Source organism: Lepidochelys olivacea (genome assembly GCF_965140295.1).
Source record: "Lepidochelys olivacea isolate rLepOli2 genome assembly, chromosome: 6".
Taxonomy (NCBI): domain Eukaryota; kingdom Metazoa; phylum Chordata; order Testudines; family Cheloniidae; genus Lepidochelys; species Lepidochelys olivacea.
The window spans coordinates 53,125,403-53,152,371 of NC_140416.1; the positions used below are offsets into that span (position 1 = coordinate 53,125,403).

General features: G+C 44.9%; 1 protein-coding gene across 6 annotated transcripts in view; it reads left to right on the forward strand.

Annotated features, from left to right (window-relative positions):
- Nucleotides 1-540: 540 nt before the first annotated feature.
- Nucleotides 541-26,969, forward strand: part of ALKBH3 (alkB homolog 3, alpha-ketoglutarate dependent dioxygenase) — a 56,507-nt gene continuing 30,078 nt past the window's right edge. Inside the window, exons 1-8 of one of the 6 annotated variants that reach the window (XM_084630261.1) lie at nucleotides 541-611; nucleotides 3,073-3,200; nucleotides 5,404-5,516; nucleotides 6,995-7,029; nucleotides 11,443-11,490; nucleotides 16,537-16,640; nucleotides 20,360-20,448; nucleotides 23,502-23,711. In XM_084630261.1, coding sequence (XP_084486387.1) covers nucleotides 3,122-3,200; nucleotides 5,404-5,516; nucleotides 6,995-7,029; nucleotides 11,443-11,490; nucleotides 16,537-16,640; nucleotides 20,360-20,448; nucleotides 23,502-23,711 — 678 coding nt within the window. In that variant the 5' untranslated portion in view covers nucleotides 541-611; nucleotides 3,073-3,121. Of the gene's footprint in view, nucleotides 612-701; nucleotides 987-2,037; nucleotides 2,221-3,072; nucleotides 3,211-3,682; nucleotides 3,726-5,403; nucleotides 5,517-6,994; nucleotides 7,030-11,442; nucleotides 11,491-16,536; nucleotides 16,641-20,359; nucleotides 20,449-23,501; nucleotides 23,712-26,969 lie in introns of those variants that run through there. The other 5 variants (XM_084630260.1, XM_084630259.1, XM_084630262.1 and 2 more) reach the window with 5 other exon arrangements.

A 26,969-nucleotide genomic window follows, 5' to 3' on the forward strand; every position in this document is an offset into this window, starting at 1 on the left:
ACCCTTACTTCTGTGCTGCTGCTGGAAGGGCGTTACCTTCAGAGCTGGGTGTCCAGCTCTGCAGGCAGTGCAGAAGTAAGGGTGGCAATACTATGAACCCTTTTGGGTCAGGACCCCTAATTTGAGAAACCCTGGTCTCCCTCTGTGAAGTATAATGTAAAAGCACACAAAAGACTAGCTTTCACTATTTGTGATGTGTGTTTCATAGCTGTGAATTGGGTAGGGTCCTAGTTATAACTAGGGATCATAGAAATGCGTTTGCGCCTGAAAAGCATGGCTGTGACTTTTTACGGGGCATCTTTACATTTTGTGAAAAAATAAAAATCTCTCCAGCAGAACCCTATTTATCCGAGCCTCCCTTATCCTGATGAATTGAACCACCAGCTGCCTGAGAGAGGCCCCTGTCAGCCCGGGTGGGTGGGGGCTGGGTACTGGAAACGTGGCTACGGGGGCTTCTGCTGTAGGACGCTAAAACACGCCGCTCTGCGGCTGGGGAAACGAACGTCTCGTTTCCGCTCTACGGGGGGGGGGGGGGTTAGGGGAGAATTGTGGGTGGTTTACCCCAGCAAAGAGCACTGGGAACCCGGCTTGTAACCGGGCACTGCTGCCAGGTACCGCCCGCGGCCGCAGCCCGCCTCTAGCCGGCCGCAGCGCCAGCGGGGTGTGACGGGAGAAGCGGCTTCATTGAAAGAGGGGGCGGGAGGGCGCGGAGCCCCTACGGGCTGCAGGGGTGTGGGCGCAGGGAAGAGCTGCCTCTGAGCTCCCGGCAGCGGCTCAGGGCGCCTGACTGGCCCCGGCTGGCCACTCGAGAGACGCCTCAGTCCCGGCCCTGGGCGGGGCCGAGCCGCCGCCGGTTAAGGTCGGGCCCTGGGCAGGGCGGAAGCGGTGCGCGGGGAAGCGGCGGCGGCAGCGGCAGCAGCTTCCGGGCGGAGCGGGGCTGGGGCAGGCCCTGGCGCTGCGCTGCGATCGCCGCGGAGCTGGGCAGGGTGAGGCGCCGGCCGCGGGCGCTGTCCCCAGGGGGGGTCGGGGGCACAGATGCCGCCCCTCGGTGGGCGCGGGCTGGGGGCATCTCCCTGCGGGAAACCGCAAAACCCTGAAGGGAGCAAAGGCGGGTGGAGCTGGGGCCCGGCTTGGCGGGCCTCGCTACTTCAGTGTCACGCCGCGTTCATCCAGCGCTGCGCTCCCAAAACTCGTGATGACAGATCTGTAACCACCCCCGCCGCCCCGCCATTCATCCCCTTCCCCTGCACCCCCCAGGCTGCCCCGCGCACCCCTTCCTCTGCACCGCTCACCGCCGTCCCACGCACCCCCTCTGCTGCACCCCCTGCGCTGCCCCACGCACCCCCTCCTCACTACCTCCTCTGCTGCACCCCCACGTACCCCTCCCCCTGCACCCCTCACCACCACCGTCTGCTGCCCACACCCCCACGCACAGCCTTCTCTCCTGCACCACCATCCTCTGCCCCCATGCACACCCTCCTCCGCTGCACCCCCCCCCCGCATCCCTCCTCCGCTGCACCCCCAGGCTGCCCCAAGCAACCCCTCCTCTGCACCCCTCACCACCACCCCATGCACCCCCTCCTCTGCTGCACCCCACGTACCCCTTCCTCTGCTGCCCCATGCACAAATTCTGCTGCGCACACACCCCTGCCACCCCATGCCCACTCTCCTCTGCACCCCTCCCCACCGCCACATGCACTTTTCTGCAACCCCCACACACCTCCTTTCACACTCCTGCCCCATTTTCCTCCACACCTGTACACACAATTCCCTTCATTTCCTTTCTTCTCATCCCCGCCCCCCCACACACACACACGGGTGCTGGAACTGGGGGTGTGGGAGCACCTCCTAGCTTGAAGTGGTTTCCATCATATACTGGGTTTACAGGTTTTTTTAATGGCTTTCAGCACCCCCACTATACAAATTCTTCTAACACCACTGCCCATGCATGCTCTCACACTTCCACCAGTACTTATTCCCTCTCCTCTACCCCCTCATGCATAGACACATACATAACCTCCCCTTTGCCTCCAATAGGCACACAACTACTTCTCCCTTCCAACACTCCTCTCCACCAACCACCACTCCCTTGCACCTGGGCGTGCACAGACACACTCACTTTCCACCTCCATGCACATGAAAGCAAACGCTCTCCTACGCATGCACAGATGGGCCCACTTAGCCTCTCTGGTGCTCTGGGTGCTGCATAGTAAAACTAGGGTAAGTTAAGTAAAACTTACTGTGTAGTTAAACATAGGCACGGCCTATTGCCCAGCCATTTGTTGGTTTTATTTAGCATTGTGTGTTCACTCCCTCCTCATATTTCTTTTTCCTCTCTGAGGAGGTACTCTAGTTACTATGGCAACATAGATGTCATTAGACTGGCGGTGCTAAGTAACCTCTGTAAGGGCTGCATAAATTCTGTTTATAGGATATTCTGACACAGCTAGCCAGTTTGCAAAATGTACTAACCTAAAGGAAGGCTTTCATGGCCACATATTTGAAACAGATGCCTGTCTTGCTTTCTGTCTAGAAAAGGTGTGGAATGTCTGGACATGTATAGTACGCTACTCAGATATAAAATCCCTTTCTTCCCCCATTGTGGGGATGTATAGGTCATCTCCCTGTAGAGTTTATGGATTAGAAAGCAGGGCTAGGGAAGAGTGTAAGAAAATGAGTAAAGAGTGAGGAAAGGGACATTTTAGGAAATCAGAATTACTGAGGTCTGCCTGTGCAGGTTTTGTTGGGAGGTAAGCCGTGCTTAATTTGTAATGAAAGAGGTACCAGGGCTCAAGAAAATTAGGTGCTAGGGTTCAAGCAATTTTTTTACATTCATAACTGATGCAGCAAGCCCAGAGGTTGCTGGGGCTATGAACTGTCAAGCTTAGAGGTGTGGGGGCTCAGCCCTGGCAAGCCTTGGAACAAATTAACCTGTGGGGATAAGGCAAGTGACGAAGTCCATAACATGTAATGCACCAGCTCACTAGAAAAGTGTTTCCATAAACTCAGTTGATATTTTAATACTTGGCTCTAAAATGCCTAACCAACTTGTTTCTTATGTTTGAAACACAGGGGAGAGGTGAAACACAGTCTAAGGTGCTGAAAGATGCTGTGAAAAAGCATGGAAGATAAAAGACAGAGAGCCAGAGTACAGGGTGGCTGGGCTGGACCTGTTAAGAGCAGAGCAGCCTCACATGCAGGCAAGATATTGTGTGTTTCTTTGTGTTCCCGGTTATGTTAATATTTTTTCTCCTGTCTTTTTTTAAAATAATTTTAATTATTTAAGTTTTTCCTAATATTTTATAGAGGTATTCTAATCCTGAATGAATTTGATTTCTTGAGTGATCCTGGACGCATCATTTGATTCAAATAGCCCAGCTGGAATATTGGAGAGAGCTATAATTTCCATGAGAATTGATACTATAGTTTAGCTGAGTTGAGCTGCTTTGAGGAAATGAATTATATAAAGACTTACTGCTCATCTGTGACCCAGACATTTAGTATTCTAGGGAGAGCTGATAGGAACACCTGTAGTTGGGTTGTGTAATGCTTTGCATTAGAAGTCCGTATTTTTTCTAGTACATAACTTTGCCACCTTGTAACACTAAGACAGAAACTTTCCTTGCTTGCCCTCTGCCTCTTGCCGATTTTATTTATTTACTTATCTATCTTTAAATTTCAGAACAATGGTTCATCCATTCTGAGAAAGAAGTTAGGGAAAACAGGTAGGGTAGTTTTGCCAGTGTTAATTTTTTTTCCCAGCAATTTATTTGAAGCGCTCTAGTATTTTCATGCTTTTAATAAGAACTTGAAATTTGGTAAGGTAATAGTCCTGGGGTGAGAGAGAGGTCTGTTTGCTACCCCTGTAGATATGTACTGAGATTTGCAGACTTAGAAGCAAGGGAAAGTCTCCATTTTCACATGTAGGACTTGTTATAGTCTTTCTTTTAAAATCTCTGTACATTCTGTCTGCATTGAGGCTGCTCCCTACCTCCACTGAGCTTTGTGGATACTAAGCATAGAGCTAGAGATCCTGCCTTGGTGGACAATGCTGCAGCAGCAACAAAATGCCGTTTGGCCTAGGGGAAGGTGTGTAAGAGGAGACCTTCCATTGACTAGCGTTAATAATTCCATGCTCCTCACACTCGTTATTATCAAGAAAGTCCTTGTATCGCTGTCTTAGCAAGCAGACAAATCTAATTCCCCAGATTCAAGATGGGATGACTGAGAGGTTGCACAAGGGCACTTCAAAGCTGGGAGTAGAATTCAGGTCTCCAAAATGGTAGACCCAAGTCTACTTCACAGCCACTTTGCCTTTTAGAATGATGTGCCAAATCTGTGTTTAGCTGTGCTCTCCATAATTGTTGTCCATACTCCCCTCCAGAGCCAGAAATAGAATCCAGGATGCCTGATTCCCAGTATTCCTATGCTTGCAAAAAACTAATTATGTAAGTCACCTCAATGTATATTGTCTTCCACTCGTGGTTGATTCATACTGAGGATCACAGCTTGTTACCAGTTTCTCCTGTAGCACAAATTGTAGTGGTCTGAGCTGGGTATCTGGGTTCCAGTCTTGCTGATGACTAGTACCAGAGTGGGGGCGCTCAGTATCTTTCTACATGAAGTGTGAGAGCATGTGTAATTCTGTGGGCCAGTTAATGACAGAAAGGTAAGGGAAGTGTCATTTGAGAGGTAAAAATCTACAGAATTAAAATGACACCTTACTTTGCTATCACTAACTTGTCCATAGAATGAGATTTTACTACATTATACTTCCAGACTGTGATGGAATTATCTTTTTTTAGTTTGTTTGTTTTTTTTATCTTAGAAAATTACACATACAAAACTGTTAAGAGCATTGCAAACTGAAGTGCTCAGAAGATAGGAAATGCTGGAATTAAAGTTGCCTGTATCCCCTTAATTCAGCCCCCTGGTGTGTAGATTTTTTGGGGTATGTAATAAACACATTTCCTAAATATCTTTTGAGTAGAATCATAATATTCCCTGAAGTCACACCACTCATATTTTCAGCACCATAGGGGGTGAGCTCTTTGATAGATTATGGTGAGATAGAAGAGGCTTTCCAACACAAACAATGGCCACTATGATTTTAAATGACTCACTTTTGTCAATTGGGTTGAAACAATTTTTATTTACTTCAGTTTATAAATTAGTTAAAAATGCTCCTGTCCTAGATTTTAGGTGCTTTTAATGATTATTAAAGACATGTCTGACTCTTCCCTTGCTCTTTTTTAAAACTTTGGCGTAAGGGGGGAAACCTTGAAAACTGAACAGTGATTCCGTTAGTTGTCTCTTACAAGAATATTGGGTTTGCCACATAGTGAGATGTTCATTTCGCTGATCCCACTAGTTTGCTTGAGCCTGATCTTTTCTTTGCCTTAGCTCCTGGGGCTTCTGCAGCGAGGAACCTTGTGTTAGTGGGCACTGATCAGACCTGGATGAGAAGAGAGCAGCTTCCACCCAAAAGACAATTTGTGTTTAAAGAACCAGCAGAGGTAAAAATGTAGATGGGTGTCCTGTCATCTCATCTTTTTGTTAAGTGGAAGAACAGCTTATTTTTAAAATTAGTTGGTCTTATGAGGTGTAGTTCAAGAATACTAATATCTCAGTCCAAGCTTTTGGGGCCTCTAGAACACACACTTTACAAACACATTGCATGTGTGCTTACAGAAAGCTAGGACCATCTTAACTGGCCCAAAATATTTTGATTTTTATTCTACCAATCAGTGCCACTTTGTTCAGCAGAAGCAAATAAAATACTCTGGTCTAAAGCCAGAAAAATTAGCTCTGCCTGTTGCTCCTGCTGGGAATGCTTCGTTGGCAGCATAGTCAACCCCTGATTTCTGATGGGCAGAGGAGTGTCCGATCCAAGTTTCAACCATTACCCCTTGGTATACCAGGGGATTACAGGGTAATGTGTTCACCCCAATGGGAAGTGAGTTTGGTTGCTTAGCCCTATAAGACTGAAAAGGCAGTGCCTCACTTTTTTCTTGTAACTGTGCCAACATGCTCTCTGAATGGGACTACATCCTGCTTTCCTCACATGGAAGGAGGTTTACTATGATGAGGCAAACTGAAAACGGTTTAGCTGAATGGGCCCTCCAAGAGCGACATTTACTTGAAGGAGAGAAGCTGGTCTCACTGAGACAATGAAATGATTATCAGGACAGCATGGTTGCTGATGACTTCCATTCTAGACCTAATCCCTACTACGTAGGTGTCGACTACATGGGTGCTCTGGGGATTAAGCACCCATCCAAAAAAAATAGGGGGGTGCTCAGTACCCATGAGCCACCAATAGGTGGCAGTAGCATGTATGTGGCTCACAGTGAAACGGAAGACAGAACGCCTCCACCAGCAAAATCAAAAGTTAGCGCCTGTTCCCCCTCCCCTTCCTTTCTGTTGCAATGGTAAAGATTAAACCACTTCTGGCTTTCACAGGAGACAACCATCCCAAGCTATGCAGGGGATTTTAGACGAGTAACTCTTGCTGCCCAGTCTCTCTTTATATTTTTTTGCTGCTTGTCTGAAACTGGAGAATTGCTGAGCCCCTCCCTCCAGGGAGTCGCTTCTGATTTTTAATCTGTGAAGGCAGGGAAAGTGATTCTCCAGTCTCAGTGGGTGACCAGCAGCTATCTGAGCAAACCAGTTCTCCTCTAGCTAGCCCTACTTGCTGTAATTAGCAGGTGACTCCAAAGAAGTACTAGCTGCTGGTGGGTGTTTCAGAGTGATACTGTCACCATTTCAAAACTTCCAGAGAATATATCTGTGTGTTGATTAGCATTTCAGAACTGAGGGGCAGGCAGGTGTTGAAATCCCAAATTGGAGGTGGGAGCTGGACTAGGATCCAAAGCCCCTGTGAAGGTTTTGATATCTACACAATCACCACAGGGCTAGGAGTTCAGCCCTGTATAGCTGAGGCATGTCAGCCCATTGGTGTACGTACTTATCTGGTTTTCTTGATGCCTGTCAGGTGGAACGCAAAGCTCCAGAGCCAAGAGTGATAGAGTGAGTATAATACTGGCTTCGCTACCCTCATTGTGTTACTTTCTCCTCCCCCAGCCCATGGTGGGATGGACTAGATGGGTCTTCTGCATTTCTAATTGCTATATCTGTGGAAAGAATTTTCAGTACAAAATATGATGTCCAGACTCAACTCTTTGATCCCAAACAGATTTTATATTCAGTAAAGTCCAAATCTTTTTTCATTTGTTTTAATTGTTTTGTTGGGTTTGTACAAACCAGTAGGAAAGAACAGTGGGGCTTTGTAACATAATTGGTCAGTTATACATAATGGTTTTGGATCTGTGCAAAGGAGGTAGGATCAACGCACACAGCTTTCTCCCATCCTCTTTATTCTTTTGCCATGACAATGTTGTTTCTGTGCTTCAGGTTTGTAACATGGGGATAAGGTGTTAGGTTGGGTATATTTGGAGATTTGTAATCCAAAACTAGCGTGTGTTTGGGGGCATCTCCATACTGAAGAATTTCTTTGCTTTTCAACTGAGAACAGGAGCAGAATCAAGTAAACTGTTAGGTATATTTTTAATACTTTGGTCAGTATGTTAATGGTGATGATGATGGTCCCTAGATTTAAAACCTGTTTTTCCTTCCCAACAAAGTTAGGTTGCTGTGTATGTGATTGTCAATTCTCCCTTGTTAACGTATTTATCTGGAATGATCCCTAATATAAATTGTTTTGGAAGTTGCAACTTGAAATCCTAAACTTCTTGATGTAAGGGCAGATCCAGATGCAGTCAAAATTCCAGGCTACATCTGTCCCATGTTTAGTGCAAGTAGCAGGGATGGCAGATCAAACACTTTTTACCATGAGTGCTGAAGAATTGTAGCTGTTAGTAGGTATCACCATCAGACTGATAGTGGGCCTGTGTAATCAAGTTCTTCAGGCCATTGATGATCTTCCAGTGTGACATGGAGAGCTCATTCCCAGGATATGCTTATTCCTTGTGTGTCTCCTTGTGTCATCCAATCATTAAATTACAGACTTTGGAATGGAGATTTGTTTGGGGTCAAAGGAGTTTCCTTAATGGGCAGTTCCTCAGAGTTGGGTTGTAGAGCTAATTCTTAGGATACTTGGCCAGTCATTTATTATTTCTTTCAAAAATTGTAAATATTTCCCTTTATGGAATTTTACATCTGCTGTTCATGTACTAGACTAGATAGGTATTGGTTACAGAAAATTAATCCAGGTGCAGTACCAAGGTGCCCAGCACTGGTGTGGTTGAGGGAATAATTCCACTTAATGTACTCTTGTTATGGGACGTGCAGAGTTTTCTGTCCTGATTCACTGAGAAATCATTGCTCCAGGATGTTACTAAATAGCATTTCACTAGAAGCACTTAGAGAAGTCGTGAAAGTAGCTGACCTTTCAGTCTGTTTATTAAAGCTTCACAGTTCCCATTTCAGAGTGGTTGATAGAGTAATAACAGAAAGGAAAGAAAGTACAGCTGTATCCAGAGAACTTAATAAATACATAATTTTTAGAAATACATTGAAGGCCCCTCATCATGAATAGGTCGGAATATGAACAAGTGGCTGCTAGGCAGCTCTCTAACACCACATTCTACAAGCCATTACCTCTGATCCCACTGAGGGTTATTAAAAGAAACTACACAATCTGCTCAAGAAACTCCCTGAAAAAGCACAAGAACAAATCTGCACAGACACACCCCTAGAACCGCAACCAGGGGTATTCTGTCTGCTACCCAAGATCCATAAACCTGGAAATCCTGGACGCCCCATCATCTCAGGCATTGGCAGCCTGACAGCAGGATTGTTTGGCTATGTAGACTCCCTCCTCAGGCTGTACGCTACCAGCACTCCTAGCTATCTTCGAGGCACCACTGACTTCCTGAGGAAACTAAAATCCATCGGTGATCTTCCAGAAAACCCCATGCTGGCCACTATGGATGTAGAAGCCCTCTACACCAACATTCCACACGAAGATGGACTATAAGCCGTCAGGAACAGTATCCCCGATGATGTCACAGCAACCCTGGTGGCTGAACTTTTTTGACTTTGTCCTCACCCATAACTATTTCACATTTGGGGACAATGCGTACCTTCAAGTCTGTAAGCAAGGACTGGCCTGTCTCATCAAGGATCTACAACCTATCCTGAAGGACGATCCTTCACTCTCTCAGATTTTGGGAGACAGGCCAGTCCTTGCTTACAGACAGCCCCCCAACCTGAAGCAAATACTCACCAGCAACCACATACCACACAACAAAAACACTAACCCAGGAACCTATTGCAACAAAGCCCGTTGCCAACTCTGCCCACATGTCTATTCAGGGGACACCATCATAGGAGCTAATCACATCAGCCGCACTATCAGAGGCTCATTCACCTGCACATCTACCAATGTGATATATGCCATCATGTGTCAGCAATGCCCCTCTGCCATGTACATTGGCCAAACCAAACAGTCTCTACGTAAAAGAATAAATGGACACAAATCAGATATCAAGAATTATAACATTCAGTCGGAGAACACTTCAATCTCTCTGGTCACTCAATTTCAGACCTAAAGGTCGCAATATTAGAACGAAAAGAACGAGAGACTGCTGAATTGGAATTAATTTGCAAACTGGACACCATTAAATTAGACTTGAATAAAGACTGGGAGTGGATGGGTCATTACACAAAGCAAAACTATTTCCCATCCTGATTCCCCCCCCCTTCCCCCCCACTGTTACTCTCACCTTCTTGTCAACTGTTGGAAATGAGCCATCCTGATTATCACTACAAAAGATTTTTTTTTCTCCTCCTGATAATAGCTCACCTTAATTGATCACTCTCGTTATAGTGTGTATGGCAACACCCATTTTTTCATGTTGTGTATCTGTCTTCCTACCGTATTTTCCACTGCATGCATCTGATGAAGTGGGTTTTAGCCCACGAAAGCTTATGCTCAAATAAATTTGTTAGTCTCTAAGGTGCCACAAGTACTCCTTGTTTTTTTTGCTGATACAGATTAATACGGCTACCACTCTGAAACCTGGCCATTTTCAATTGTTCTACTTCTGTTTGAGGGGGGTCTGGGTGGAGGAGTCCCCAGCTGCCATTATGAAAATCTGGCAAGCAGGACAGAGTTCATATAATGCCCTTTTCCTCACTAAATCTCTGTACTGTATTGCACAGGTCTTTCGGGATTACTGCTTTGGCAGTCCTCATAAACACGTCATGATGTGCAATACACGGTTCATTAAATATCACTTTTCTCACCATTATATAGGTTAGACTCTGTGGGCATGCAAATGTGCACAGTGCTGTACAGTAAATAATTGTGCAGCACAAATCAGAGTTCCTGCCCCAAAGAATGTACATTCTAAAGCAAGAGTGTTATGTAGTTGATAGAGCAGAAGACTGAATCAGGAGAGGTGAATTATATTGCTTTTTCTATTACTCACTTGCCCAAAGCTACAGAGCAAGTCGCTTTAACTCTCTGTACTTAATTTTCTCTTTTGAAAATGAGGATGATGATATATACCTCACAGACAGCATAATTAATGATCTACACTTTTGGATTCTTGGACAGAAGTGATGTACAAGTGCAAAGTCTTGTTTGTTAATAAAGTTACTGCAAAACATCATACATGGATTGGGTGTGGATGCAAAATCAAATGTATGGTACTCTGAAGCATTTCCTCCACATACATTTACTACAAGTCTCTGAGGGAGGAAGGAGGTGGGTAATTGTGATTAGCAGGCTGTTCAGGCACATGGGACAGCATGAAGTTTGGAGCTAGTGAAGGAAACAATGGAAGTAGTTGAGAGACAAGCTCAGGCAGACCATTTATAGACAAATATCTGCACTTCACAGCAATGCAGCTGGTAGCTGACAGAAGAACTATTTTACCTCATGCAGCAGTTAAAATGTCATTTTCAAATCTATCACCTAGTTTATATGTGGCACGTAGCACTTCCCACGGCATATTTATTTTGCTGCGCTAGATAAAATGAGGGCAGCTGCCATCTAACTCAAGTTCCTGACTGTGGTCTCCTCAGCATGAGCCAGACTCTGTGTTTATATTATGTATTTGGAAGGAGAACAGGGCCGTGAGGTCCCTTTTCCTTTAGCTCCCCTCCATCGTCCCTCTCTACTTTTTGCTGGAACCTGTAAACTCTGTAGTGAGTATTTGGCCAGAATGGAGGCTCCCACAAGCAATGCGAGGTGATCTGTGAGGGTAGAGCATGTTGCTTCCACAGCACTCCCAGCTTCTCTGGCTTCCTTCTTCCTAGTGTCATTGCCCCTTCATGGTAGTATGTTGCACTGCCCTTAGACCCCATTCCTTAACCCAGGTTTGCATATGACTGGACCATGCATAGTCATCCATATGTATTATCTGTTTCTTGTATTTCATCCACCTGATGGCTGTTTCCTCTCCATGTCCTCAGTGAACAGGGCCTGCATGAGATCAGCACGTTGCCAACAGGAGTGTCTCGGTAAGTTGATTACTCAATAGCAACCAACATGCTTAAAAAATAATGTAATGGCATTCAGTCTTTCGAAGACTCCACTGGGATTTTGGTGATGCAGAGGATGGCTCTGGCAGGGATGTTGTTTCTCCCATGCCACCTTATGTGTAAGATGGTGCTGGAGGGAGGATTCTGGCCCCTGGCTTAACTGGTACATCAGGCTGCAGTGATGTGGTTAATTCTGAGCAGCATGGAAAAAGTTAGGAATCTGTTGTTGGTGTAAGTGAAAATGAATTTATGCAGGTTATTAGTGTGTTCAACTTCCAGTGGTATAGAGGAATAGATAAAGTGGCCTTGATTGATTAGTCCATACCCTAATGTAGGTCACTATAAACTCTTGGGGCAGTAGTCTTCATTTTTTCATTTTGGAATCATCACAACCCTGATGTTACCAGGAGCAGGATGTTAGGTGATGCAGAGTATCTTACTGTTACTGAACTAGCACTTCCCTCTGACCTGGTAATTATCAAACACAAACCAAGAAGGGACACATCACTCTGTCAGTCAGGAAGGATAATTGAGCAGTAACAGAGTAGGCCCAGAGCATTTCTTGACCATTTAATTGTATTATGGTCCAAGATACGTATTATCCTCAGCTGGTCGTTATTCCGCAGGAAACAGCCCAGGCTGCAGTCTTTATTGCTAATCTAAAGAAAGATGCCGGGGAAAGGTTTAACCTCTCTATTCGTTTCATGTGTAAATGCCCTGTGTTGCTGCGTATACAATGGGCATTTCTAGGCAATTAACATCCTGTGGGTTAGCCAATCTGGTATTGAGATTTTGTTCTGTGTATCAGCTAAAAAGAACGTGTTAGGATTCTGGGTTGAAGCATATTTCAATAAAGTGATTTGGAATCTCTCAAGTCATCTTTCTCAAAGAGAGAATCTCTGTAAAAATGTATATATTATACAGTTTTATAGACATTTACAAAGTTCTCTGAACAGCCTCCCCACCCCTTTGTAAATGTTTACATACTTATAACTGCCCTCCCTATCTCTGTAACTGCATGTGTCCCTGGGAGTCACAGCAGTGTAACAGAGGGTCATACTAATGGCTAGAGCCCTGCAAATCTGTGAATATCCACTTTATATCCACTGATCATTTTTGTGGATTGCATATCAGATACAGATACAAATTTTGTATCGGTGTAGGGCTCTATTAATGGCCTACGGAGCCTTGGTACAACAGGATCCAGCTTTTTAACAGGCTGCTAATAGTTGACTAACGATAAGAAGGACTTCAGGCTTCTCACCCTTTCAGATGACTACCCCTTTTTATTGCTGATGGAATGTAGGTATATTTCAGCAACAGTTCCACTTGTAACTGGTATATCTGGTAGCAGTAGGTGCTTATTTGAGAAAATACTTTTTAGCACTTCTTCTAATCCAAAACAGAAGTCACACATTTAGGCGATGTAATGGGTGCAGAAGACACTCGTCCACATTTCCAGTGATCTGTGATCACAACTCTGTGCTAAGGAAATGAAACTCATTCCATACACAGCCATCATGTCAATAAAAACTTCTAGGTAGTCCAGAACAAGGCACTCCATGGCTTGTTGTATCACATAGGCCAAGCTTGCTGCCAGTCCAGAAATGCCTGCAAAAGCCATGAGAACAGTCCTGATGCGACATTCTAGATCCTCTACATGGAAGAACTCAACAAATCCCTCTGAGCTTCTTTGGTTAGCTAGCCATTCTTGTTTGTATGTGACTAGTAGGAATCGTTGTCATCACAGATGTGCTTGTGTGTGGATGCAATTCTCTTGGCTTACGCTTTTCAGATTTACTGAAAGAAACAAGGATCACAATTCTACCTGTTTGTTATTCCATCACTGAAAATGTAGGTTGTAACTGCAGACATACTGACTTTAGATCTTCCTAATTCTTGAGGTCTAGCTTCTGAAGCATCGTAGAATCATAGAATATCAGGCTTGGAAGGGACCTCAGGAGGTCATCTGGTCCAACCCCCTGCTCAAAGCAGGGCCAATCTCCAATTTTTGCCCCACATCCCTAAATGGCTCCCTCAAGGATTGAACTCACAACCCTGGGTTTAGCAGGCCAATGCTCAAACCACTGAGCTATCCCTCCCAGCCATCACAGGGATCCTCCCGGCTCCTGCCTGCCAACTTCTTGTTAGGATTCTAGTCTTTTCTGATTAGACAGAGATTTAGGTGCATTAGGATAGTAATACTCTAGGCCTCTAAAATGATCTCTGAATATTTGAGAGATCTCTGAGGTTACAGGGACAAACCATCCCAATGAGTCGAAAGAATAGTAAATATGGCAGGCGACCAGCTTGGCTTAATGGTGAAATCCTAGCGGATCTTAAACATAAAAAAGAAGCTTACAAGAAGTGGAAGGTTGGACATATGACCAGGGAAGAGTATAAAAATATTGCTCGGGCATGTAGGAATGTTATCAGGAGGGCCAAATCGCACCTGGAGCTGCAGCTAGCCAGAGATGTCAAGAGTAACAAGAAGGGTTTCTTCAGGTATGTTGGCAACAAGAAGAAAGCCAAGGAATGTGTGGGCCCCTTACTGAATGAGGGAGGCAACCTAGTGACAGAGGATGTGGAAAAAGCTAATGTACTCAATGCTTTTTTTGCCTCTGTTTTCACTAACAAGGTCAGCTCCCAGACTGCTGTGCTGGGCATCACAACATGGGGAAGAGATGGCCAGCCCTCTGTGGAGATAGAGGTGGTTAGGGACTATTTAGAAAAGCTGGACGTGCACAAGTCCATGGGGCCGGACAAGTTGCATCCGAGAGTGCTGAAGGAATTGGCGGCTGTGATTGCAGAGCCATTGGCCATTATCTTTGAAAACTTGTGGCGAACCGGGGAAGTCCCGGATGACTGGAAAAAGGCTAATGTAGTGCCAATCTTTAAAAAAGGGAAGAAGGAGGATCCTGGGAACTACAGGCCAGTCAGCCTCACCTCAGTCCCTGGAAAAATCATGGAGCAGGTCCTCAAAGAATCAATCCTGAAGCGCTTGCATGAGAGGAAAGTGATCAGGAACAGCCAGCCATGGATTCACCAAGGGAAGGTCATGCCTGACTAATCTAATCGCCTTTTATGATGAGATTACTGGTTCTGTGGATGAAGGGAAAGCAGTGGATGTATTGTTTCTTGACTTTAGCAAAGCTTTTGACACGGTCTCCCACAGTATTCTTGTCAGCAAGTTAAGGAAGTATGGGCTGGATGAATTCACTATAAGGTGGATAGAAAGCTGGCTAGATTGTCGGGCTCAACGGGTAGTGATCAATGGCTCCATGTCTAGTTGGCAGCCGGTATCGAGTGGAGTGCCCCAAGGGTCGGTCCTGGGGCCGGTTTTGTTCAATATCTTCATAAATGATCTGGAGGATGGTGTGGATTGCACTCTCAGCAAATTTGCGGATGATACTAAACTGGGAGGAGTGGTAGATACCCTGGAGGGCAGGGATAGGATACAGAAGGACCTAGACAAATTGGAGGATTGGGCCAAAAGAAATCTGATGAGGTTCAATAAGGATAAGTGCAGGGTCCTACACTTAGGACGGAAGAACCCAATGCACAGCTACAGACTAGGGACCGAATGGCTAGACAGCAGTTCTGCGGAAAAGGACCTAGGGGTGACAATGGACGAGAAGCTGGATATGAGTCAGCAGTGTGCCCTTGTTGCCAAGAAGGCCAATGGCATTTTGGGATGTATAAGTAGGGGCATAGCGAGCAGATCGAGGGACGTGATCGTTCCCCTCTATTCGACATTGGTGAGGCCTCATCTGGAGTACTGTGTCCAGTTTTGGGCCCCACACTACAAGAAGGATGTGGATAAATTGGAGAGAGTCCAGCGAAGGGCAACAAAAATGATTAGGGGACTGGAACACATGAGTTATGAGGAGAGGCTGAGGGAGCTGGGATTGTTTAGCCTGCAGAAGAGAAGAATGAGGGGGGATTTGATAGCTGCTTTCAACTACCTGAAAGGGGGTTCCAAAGAGGATGGCTCTAGACTGTTCTCAATGGTAGCAGATGACAGAACGAGGAGTAATGGTCTCAAGTTGCAGTGGGGGAGGTTTAGATTGGATATTAGGAAAAACTTTTTCACTAAGAGGGTGGTGAAACACTGGAATGCGTTACCTAGGGAGGTGGTAGAATCTCCTTCCTTAGAGGTTTTTAAGGTCAGGCTTGACAAAGCCCTGGCTGGGATGATTTAACTGGGAATTGGTCCTGCTTTGAGCAGGGGGTTGGACTAGATGACCTTCTGGGGTCCCTTCCAACCCTGATATTCTATGATTCTATTTATTTATAATCTGACCTGCCAGCAGTGGAGCAAAGACAGCTGTTTTCTCTTCTTTACTTATATTAAGATGATCTGTCTAGTTCTACTTTTCATTCATTTATATCCTTTTCCTGGTCAAAGCTGTGATATCCTGTGACCGAATAAGAAAGCCAGACAGGTAACTTCACCCCTATTTTCTGCTGACAGATGAATGCATGGTGGCTACATTGTATGGTTAAAGAAGGGATGCTGAAAAATTTTAGGTATGAAATTTGACTTGCTTTAAAATAATGAAAATATGAGCAGATAACAGTCTATGTCCTTTTAGTTGAGTTTACTTTTGGGGTTAATACTCATAAAATCTCACATTGTGCTGCACTGTGCTAGGATATAGTGGCTAGAATTTTTAAACTGTGGCTAGTGATTTTGGCTACCTCTGTTTCTGGGTACCCAGCCAGAGAGATCTTAGAGAGGGTGGATTTTCAAAAGGGGCTGAGCACCTACCTTCTAAACCCTGGCCTTTGTAACTCATCTCCTATTGGTCACCTGAAAATGGAGGCACCCAAAATCATAAGACACCTTTGAAAATCTTGGCCTGTTTCTACAGGAGGTATAATTGTATTTAAATGCAGTCCTGCATTATCTGCTGACATCTGCACTATTAACCCTTGAAATTGGAGTATTTAATAAAAACCCAGGTATATGCACAGGATACGTTTCTTTCTTTCTCTCTTCAATCTGTAACTTTTCTGCACTAGGGTTCGTTTGATTCCTGGCTTCATTGACTCAAAACAAGCTGACTGGATGTTTGAACAACTGCTCCAAGAGATCCCTTGGAGGCAGAGAACTCACCTCAGGCAGGGTAAATGTGCAGTATTTCTTAATGTAATTACCTTGACTCCTATGTCAAAATCCTTACTCTTGCTTTCATTTCCTATCACCTTGACTGTTAGAATTCCTTTGTCTCTTCCCTCCCAAGTCTCAGTTTTCCAGACTCACATGTTGAGGGTGCTGTGGCTCAGTTTTTACATATCTAAAGAGGCATGTCCGCATCATCCTATCCTCAAACAACTCTGTGATGCCCCATTAATTCCAGATCAAAGTGAAAATTACCCTCCTAGAACTGCTCTGCTCTGTCCCTTCAAACATTCTCACCACTGATGTTGCTAGTCTTCTCCTCTGCAGTCCCTGCTTTTTTCTCTCTCTCCACACATCATCTCTCATTTAAAATCTCAGCTGTAAATAATTCTCTTCTCCCTTGTCTTTGACGATTACATTTTCTTTGTCTGCTTCTATTCTATTTTATTTAATTCTGTAAAGCATTTTGGTTGCAATTTGTTAGACTGCAGAACACAGCCTTACTTTAGACTGATGTGTGCAGTAAGCCTGTAAAATACCTGCTATTCCAGTTGTGTGCACTGGGAGGCACCTGTGCTATTTCTTAGCTGCTGTTACTCAGCACTGGGCACAAGGTTATAATGTTATCTAGCTGGTATAGAACAGGCCCAGAGAACCCTTATCCTAGTCCTGCCAACCGAGCCATTGGTCCTGAACAAACCTGTTCAAAGCCTGCATTTCTTCTTTGAGTGCTTGCTCATGTCTATTCTATACGAGGTGTGTGTGCTCGCCACATGCACCGGTGCTGAAAGTTTTTTCTCTCAGCAGTATCCGTAGGGGACCAGCGGTGGCACCCCCTCAAGTGGCACCCGCATGGCATGGTATAAGGGGTGCCACCGGCTCCCCCCACCCTCAGTTCCTTCTTGCCACCAGTGACGGTGCTGGAACTTCTGCTGCTTCGGCTAACAAGTTCTTGCGAACTTTCAAAACCTGTAATATAGTTGTATATAGTTAGTAGTTCTTAGTTACCCTTAGTAGTAGTTCTCAACTCTTTGTTAGTCCTGAACGGGACTCAGCCAGGTGATGGAGCATGCCCCGGTCCCCAGGCTTTAAGCCCTGCGATTGCTGCCAACGGCCTACGCCTGTTAGTGATCCACTTACCAGCTGCCTAAGATGCTTAGGCAAAGGGCACATAAGTGACAAGTGCCGTATCTGCAAGTCCTTCAAACCATCCCTGGCTCGTGAAGGGCAGCTCCAGGTCTCAAGTCCAAAGGGATGCTGCGGTGCTTCAAGCAACACTCCACTTTCTGGGCCTACTGGTGAATGACAAAAAGTCGATGTTGGTGCTAGTGCAGAGGATGGAGTTCATTGGAGCAGTCCTCGACTCTACCTGCACCAAGGCATTCCTGCTGCTGAAAATGTTCCACATGATGGCGAACCTCATCGAGGAAGTCTCCACGTTCCCTCTGACTACAGCCAGGGTCTGTCTGCGCCTGCTGGGCCACATGGCAGCTTGCACTTACATGGCCTACCATACCAGGCTCTGGATGCAGCCCCTGCAACAATGGTTCGTGATGGTCTATTCCCAGTCCTGAGACCCCCTGGAGAAGATCATTACCATTCTCCAGGTGATACTTAGCTCACTGCGATGGTGGACCAACAGGACAATCCTTGAAGGGGTTCCGTTAGACAACCCTCCTCACTGCATTGAGTTGGTATCAGATGCCTCGGACCTCGGCTGAGGGCACATCTCGGCAACCTCCAGACACAAGGGATGTCATCCCTGGAGGAGGCATGGTTACATATAGACGTCAAAGAGCTCCAAGCAGTCCAGCTGGCGTGCAGATTCTTCTTGGCCCACCTGTCGGGCAAGGTGGTACAAGTCCTGACCGACAACAGGGCTGGCGAGACGCTTCCTGAGGTGCGGGCTCCCCTCCCGCAGTGGGATTTTAGCTTGGTCCTCTCTAGGCTCACTAGCCTGCCCTTTGAACCACTGGGTTCCTGCTCCCTTTCCCATCTGTCATGGAAGGTCGCATTCCTGGTGGCGGTGGGGTCGGCGAAAAGGGTCTTGGAAATTAAAGCCTTGACCTCAGAACCGCTGTACATGGTCTTCTACAAAGATAAGATTCAGTTGTGGCCGCACCCAGCCTTCCTACCAAAGGTGGTCTCCACCTTCCATATGAACCAGGACATTTTCCTCCCAGTGTTCTGTCCCAAACTACACAAGACCAGTGAAGAGAGGTGTCTTGATGCCCTGGACATCCAGAGGGCCTTGGCTTCTTACTTAGAATGTACCAAGCCTTTCCGAAAATCGACTCAGCTCTTCATCACTACAGCAAATTTCCTCACAAAGGATTTCCAGTTGGATTACTTCATGCATAAGGACCTGTTACGACCTGGCAAGGGTTCTGCCGCTGCTGATTGTCAGAGCCCACTCGAAGAGAGCGCAGGCATCTTCGGCGGCCTTCCTGGAATACATCCCTATCCAGGACATCTGTAAAGTCTCAACGTGGTCCTCTGTTTGCACGTTTACCACTCATTATGCCATCACTCAGCAAGCCAGGGATGACGCTGGGTTTGGCAGAGCTGTGTTGCAATCTACACCTACGTGAACTCCTACCCCTCTCCAGAGGTACTGCTTTAGAGTCACCTAATATGGAATGGACATGAGCAAGCCCTCGAAGAAGAAACCTGGTGTTCTTCGAGATGTGTTAGAATCCTAGAATATCAGGGTTGGAAGGGACCTCAGAGGGTCATCTGGTCCAACCTCCTGCTCAAAGCAGGGCCAATCCCCAACTAAATCGTCCGGATAGCATGTTGCTCATGTCCATTCCACAACCCGCCCTCCTTCCCCACTGTCGGAGTTTCCAGCAAGCAGGAACTGAGGGTGGTGGGAGCCATTGGGGCCCCTTATACCGCACTCTATGCAGGCGCCACTCCAGGGGGTGCCAGAGCCAGTCCCCTATGGATACTGCTGAGGGAAAAATTCCCGGCACCGGTGCATGTGGTGAGCGCGCACATCTCGAAGAACACCAGTTACGGAAAAGGTAACTGTCTTTTTTTTTATTGAGGAATACTAAAGGGAGTGCAGAATGGTAACAGTTACATATCAAACATGTTAAGTAACCACTAAGATAATTCTGTCACAAGTTGAAGAGGCCGAAAGTGCTTTTATCCTGTTTTAGGATCAAACCACACACTAGGAATATCTGGCAAAATGTACTGATTAGCCCAGCTGCACACAGCTTATGTTTTACTTCACCAGTGCTCCCTCCACCTTCCCATTGCTCCATCCTTTTCAGTAGACATTCCCTAAAACTGATGCGAATGTTTTGGGCATCATTGCAAAGTTTAAACTAGAAGAAAGCAAAGCAACCCAGAGGTACAGGTAAAGCTTCAGGTTGGTCTCACCATCCATACCTCACCCCAGTGTGCCTACCTGTTGTAGCACAGAAGATGAGAGATTCTGCATGGTTCTGAGACCTCTGCAAGGCATGGACCCCACACAGAGAAACTTAGAATTTCAGACCTATTTCTGAATGTCCTTGTTTAATTGGGCACCATTTAGACTCTTCATGGAGGGCTGAGCACATTTTAGGGGCCACCTTTTAATTTTTGGTGAGAAGGTTATTGCTTCTTGATTATCACTTGCAAGAAGTTTCCTGATGATCTTGCACTTTCACCTCTTCACTTCCTAGCCAATTGATACCTGATTTGTAAAGTTTTCCTATTGTTCTTTCTTAGATCTATCTTACAAGGAGCCCAGACTTACTTCCTGGTATGGGGAACTTCCTTACACTTACTCCAGGTTAACAATGCAGCCAAATCCTAATGTACGTATTAATTGATGATGGCTTTTTCTTTGTAGATTGCAGTAATAACTTTTTTTTAAAGTCTTTTTAAAAGATAGACAGACATTTGCACTGTGATCTGACCTGATTTATGATCACCAAAGTAGGTCAATGGCGTATGTGCTTGCTTTATGGAGTTTCATTTCTTGTAGATTTATTCAGACTTTTAATTTAGCACTTTGATGAGGAAACTTTTCTGGTGGTAGGGGACTAGCAATCACTACTCCTGAGTTCTATTCCAGGTCCTGTTTTGTGTCACTATCTGACCTTGGGCATGTCTTTGAACCATTCTGTATGCCTCCGAGACAATATAATATTATTGATAATAGATAAACTCCCTTTAAGAAACTTTAAAAATAAACACTTCTTGATTCTTCTTTAGGCAGCATTCAGCCACATTCTTACTGCATGTGTGAGTGTAATCAGATTAGTACACATGACCTGTCTTTTTTGCAAGATCAGACTGTACTCTATAATTTCCCACGCCATTTTGCTATTTTAGAAGGGTCAGAAACTTTGCTAAGTGACTTGTTGACTTTTTGTTCATGCTCAGTCACACTCTGTCAACCTGCTGTCCATTTGGACTGTCTCCAGACATTGCTTTGTTTGGAATTTCCATGGCAATAGACTCCCATGTTTCAAGGCATAAATTAAGAATAACTAGTAAGAACTATGTTACATGAGAGAGTGCTTCTGTAGAGTCCCAGATATCTTCTTTGCTGCCAAGGAAAGATATGTCCGAACAAAGCAGAATTTGAGGGAAATGGGATTTTGTGCACAGTCCTTGAATAAACAATCTGCGATGGAAGGGTCTGGCAGTCATGGTAATGCTTTAGTAAAGGCTGTGTAATTTAGGATGGAAAAATACAGACAGCCCATTGGTTGGGATGTATTCAGTTACGTAGTGTTTTATTTAAATCTTTTTCTAGAAAGAGGTGGTGAAGTCTGGATGGCTTTGGAGGTTGGCAATGCCATATGGAGCCTTTCACCTGCAGATCAGTTGTTCAAATCTAGCTCAGAATAGCTAAGAAGTGAAAGCTATTACCAATTGGTGGGGGTTTAGTATGAGGTTAGAGATGAGGCAAGGTGGTGGGTTAGTATGAGGAAAACTTGCCTACCATTGCGTGTGATGTACTTCTTCTATGGAAAGGCAAAGACCCTCAGTCAGACTGTCAGTCTGATTCTCTCTCTCCCCTCCCCTTTTCTGAGTCCTCTGCAGCTGGGGATTTCCCTGGTGTGAAGAAATCCCCAGGTGGCATAAAGTCTGCATAGCTCTGGCAATCCCTGCCTGGCAGAACAGGACCATTACTACCAGTGTATTTTAAAGCAATCTCAGGATCCAGGCAGAGGGCTAGAGGTTTAGAGCATAGCTTAGCCACACACCAGTATCAGGTCCTGAATGTTTGATTTGTAGCAGAAGCATCACCCCTCCTTTTAATAATAATAATATAATCGTGGGGATAATAGGAACTTGAAACCCTCCCAAGTGCAATAAGTTCTTATGGTTGTGTGAATCATGGTATTAGAAAAATGTTTCCTTGTAAGCAGTGAAATATTTGGTAACCTGGTAACCTTTCATAACAAGAGGACTTCAGTTACTGCTCATTTACAGTGGAGTTCCTGTTGAATCGCACATTCACATCCACATTTCTGCCTGATGAGGTGGCTGAGGGGACTATTGTCAGAGTGGAAATCAAAGAAACCCAGTAATGATCAGGCAGTTACTAGAAAGTGGTGCTGGTAATTCCTCATGAGCCCTCTCCTGTCAGTTCATTTCATATTCCTCACAAACTGTAATCCTGGAGATCCAATAGTTTTCTCTTCAGGCATCCCACTTGTTAAATGTGACATGTCAATGCAATAAACTCCCTGAACTGCCAGCTATTTTCATAGATAATCCTTCACATGGCACCTAGGTATTGAGGTGGTGACTGAACTAGAAATACGTGGGATAGATAAGAATGCTGTGATTAGGTTCCAATGCCAGAGCCAGTAGACAAACGGATCTCTGGTGAACATGAAGGAGGCAATGTAGTCTTGTAATTAGAGGGGGAGACTGGGAACCAAAACTCCTGGGTTCTATTCCGTCCTCTGCCACTGACTTGAATAAATCCCTGAACCCCATGTGCCTCAATGTTTCCACTTATATAATGGGGGTAATGATTCTGACATATCTCATTGGGGTAAAAAACTTAGTTACTGGCTAAAAGCGCTATGAGACCCTCAAATGAAAGGCATGATATAAATGTGTAAAATCATTGTTAAATACCCACGATGCATTGGAAGCAATTACAGTAGAATTTGTATAATTGCTATAGACTCTGGGCACAGAAATATGTTAACAGTACAATGGCTGTAGTTCATGGAGATTGAGATCCACTTATTTCTTCAATCACTTTATAGCATAAACTATTAGAACATTAAAATCAAAACAAAGAAGGTGAGTTGGACTCATTAAGCAGTACTATTAGAGCAGGGAATGCAGGGACACAGAGTGGCAACGTTATGCCAGCACTCACTGTGTATTCCTGGTGAACAACTCCAGGCTTCATGTGCCAGTTAGCCACTCGTTCCAGTTGCTGGGATATATTGCAGTTCAGCGTTCTTTAGTCATCATCTCTGTTAGCAGCCATAGTGTTTATTCCTGGGCCCCTTAAGCAGATTTCATTCTCTCCGTTAACCAGGAGGGGTGGAGCAGCCACATTGCTCTGAAAGGCCAGATGGCCATGCGAGGCAGAATGGCAGCGTGGCCTGCGTATCGAAATAGCAATGGCTCAGTGCTAACATGACCACACAGAGCAGAAGGGCTGCACTTCTGCTGCACTGGAAGCATGTACTAAAAGTTTAGGAGAGGCTTCATGTTTATTATGCAAAAATATTGTGGGCCTTGTACCCCTTCCAATCCCTGTGATTTTGCCTTTGCTTTAATTCTCTGGTACCCTGAAACTTTCCCCCTTCTGTACTGCACTTTCGCCAGTGCATCTACCCTACCTCCTGCTCTTCTCCCTATGACTACTTTGCTGTGCTGATTGCAGTGGCATCCTCTGCTGACCATGCTGAAGGAGCACATCGAAAAGGCCACAGGTCACACTTTCAACTCTCTGCTCTGCAATCTGTACCGAAACGAGAAGGACAGTGTCGACTGGCATAGTGATGATGAGCCATCACTGGGGAGAAACCCTGTCATTGCCTCGCTCAGCCTTGGTGCCACCCGAATCTTTGAGATGAGGAAGAAACCCCCTCCTGTAAGTGTTTTCTTACTCTCCCCTTCATTCTCGTTTTCTCAGGTCTTGGGATCTAGATAGCAATGTGAGGTTCCCATCACTAGTAAAGAGCAGCTCCGGTGGATGTCCAGTACATAAAAGACCTTTTTACCACCTGCCACCCCCTGGCTCTCGTGTATGAGTGAGTAGTGAGAGATAATGGACTAGGGGCGAGAAAGAGGAGAGCGATTTAATTTCTTTCTCTGTGATGCCAAACTGCCTCCTCATACCTCTCAAATTAAGCAGTGTCTGAGCCAGGCCATTACTTGGATGGGCACCTCCTTGCACTCCCCCTGATTCTGCAGGAAATGGTATTGATGATTAAGTAGGTAACACTCTCCCATCTGAGTCAAGGCTGACCCAGCTGTGTTGGGAATGCTGTGCTTTCAGAAGAGCTGACATCCTCATGAGTTGCAAAACTGAGGTCTTGACCATTTGTGGTCATAAAAGATTCTCTGGTAAAAGTAATGGATCAGTCCGGTATCCTGATCTGACTGTATTTTGACTTTGGGCAGTTACATTCTGCCACCTTCTTCTTCCCTGTCTCTCCTAAACTGTTATGTGCTATTATTGTGTAATGTTAAATTGCTTCTGCATTTGAAGTGCAATGCAGTGAAGTGATTCTGCACTGCATTCTGCAGTGGTGGGTGGAGTGCTTTTATATAGTTTGCAAGCACTTTGGGATGAAAGTGCTGTCTACATGTAAAATGTTGCTGTTGGCTTTGAATACATTGACGCAGAAAGCAATGTAGAAAACTACTAAACTATCAGGAAAAACTTCATGTAGCTGTGTGGACAATTTTGTTGCAAAAGTCAAGTTCACAACTGGATTCTGCTTGGGAGGAGTAAATTACATGAGTCACCTTTCATACTAATTTTCCCCACTCATCTCTTCCTCAGTTCAGTATTTCCCTGACTGCCAAACAGGTGAGGTCACACACACCAGTACAGTGCATCAGTGGCCATATTAGTGTGTAATGTTCTGATGACAGGAAGAGTCAACAAGAGACTCCTTTGGGAAGCTTTAGTTGGTGGCAGGATTGACTAGATGCAGGGAATATTTCTTTTGTAGTGTCAGGGTTTAGTGAAGTTCACTGAAATTCAGTGTGAACTGTGCAGTTTTCCCTTAGCACTTGAAAGAAGCATCCTAAATGTACACAGCCTCTGGGCAAGCCTTCTATTCATTCTCAGCTTCTGGAAATTTGTTCACTGTGCGGAAAGGAGAGAATCCCGCCCACTCCATACAAGTTTGACTGTTGCCTTTAATTTGATAGAACAGTTTCTTATACAATACAGTGTGCAGCAAAGTATGATTTCCTAATAAATATATCCCTGAGGGCCCACTCGTTCCTTTCCTCAATATCCCTATCCCAAGGCTCCTGAATCTTAGTTAGTAAATGAAGCGTATTCCTTTGCTTTGAAAGTGTCACATTCCTGGCAACATCAGTTGCTGGAAAAATACTGGAACTGTTTACATCTTAGAATCACAGTATCTTTCTGACACCCTCTGTTTTTTCTGCTCCTTGTCAATATGTCTCCATGAGATGTGCTATGGAGCTTTTCTGGCATGGTGATGATCTATTGGGGCCAGGGATTTTGAGTGGTATAAAGTTTGGCTGTGTTCTCAGAGAGGTTGGAGCCGGAATATAAACGTTGTAATAGGAGAGCATTCTTCTCTGTCTCTCTCTATTATAATATTTGTATCAGTGAATGCTAGAGTTAAGATTGCAAAGGAGTCTTCACTATAACTCCTTAGTTTCATTTAGGCATAGCTTTCCATATTTGATCTCAGCTTAAACATCTGTACTCTTGGAAAATTTCAGAGAAAATCAGTTCAGCTGGCTTGTGTATGAAACAAAGACTTTTCCAGCTGTAAAAAGAAAAGTTTGGTTTACTTTTAATTTGCATTCAGATAACTGAAAAACAGCTTGAAGGTGTAAGTCAACCTCTGCTAGAGAAGTAAAATCAAGCCAAGTTAGGAGGAGGAAGATTTGGGGGATTTTTAAAGTAAAGTGCAGTAGGAAAGTTTTCTTTTTGTTCATTTGGGGTTAAGGAGGATACCATGAATGGCATGAAGTACTGTAGACTGTTGGGCCTACTCTGCCTCTCGATAGCAGTTCTTGTGTCAGAATATGTTCTTCACGAGCAGAGGAGAATTTATTGTGGGAAGCTGCCAGGGCTGCTCCTCACCCTGATGATATTGTGCGGGTTGTGCGCCCGTGAGTGAACGCTTTTCACAAAGCGATCACTCCATATCTGACCTATCAGTCCTCATCCTCAAAGGAATCACCTGCACAACACCTTTAATAGACAAGCATGAGAACTTAAATTCCTAATTCTGCTAGACACTGAGGGTATGTCTACACTATGAAATTAGGTCTAATTTTTAGAAGTCGGTTTTTTAGAAATCTGTTTTATATATTCGAGTGTGTGTGTCCCCACAGAAAATGCTCTAAGTGCATTAACTCGGCGGAGTGCTTCCACAGTACCGAGGCAAGTGTCGACTTCCGGAGTGTTGCACTGTGGGTAGCTATCTCACAGTTCCCGCAGTCTCCGCTGCCCATTGGAATTCTGGGTTGAGATCCCAATGCCTCATGGGGCTAAAACATTGTCGCGGGTGGTTCTGGGTACATATCGTCAGGCCTATTATGCTATGTAATTTGCATAGTTTTTCTTGTCTGCGTAGTAAACGCTGGCATTTTTATCTGTTTGAATAATCAAAGTGGTGCTTTCTGTGCCGTCTTGGTTGCAAAGATTTGAACTGCTTTTTGCTGAAGATCCAAAGTCTGGGCCAGCTCATGCTCTGTTGAGATGGTTGCAAGGCTGACCAACCTCTCCTCTGTCATTGAGGAGTGTAGATGTGTTTTAATTAATTTCAGCTTGGAGAAGCTGGGTTCTCCACTGGCAACTGTTACAGGAAGTGTTAGAAGTATGTGCAGAGCAACAAAAGCATTTGGAAAGAGGATGGTCTTCTTATTTGTGCACATATATTCCAGAACAGCCTTTGGAGTTGATCCTGCTGAAATGTATCTTGAAAGGGTTTTCAGTTCATCACCTAAATCACTTGCATCAATATTGTGCATGTTATGTGTCAACACTGTCTCTAGTGCCCTGCATTGCTGGTGTAGGCCTTCTTCAGGTATAGTAAGGAGTTTTGGAATATCATACAACATCTCAAATATACTGCTTTATTCCTTGAGCTGCATGAAACATTCTTCAACTGACTGTATTGCACAATCT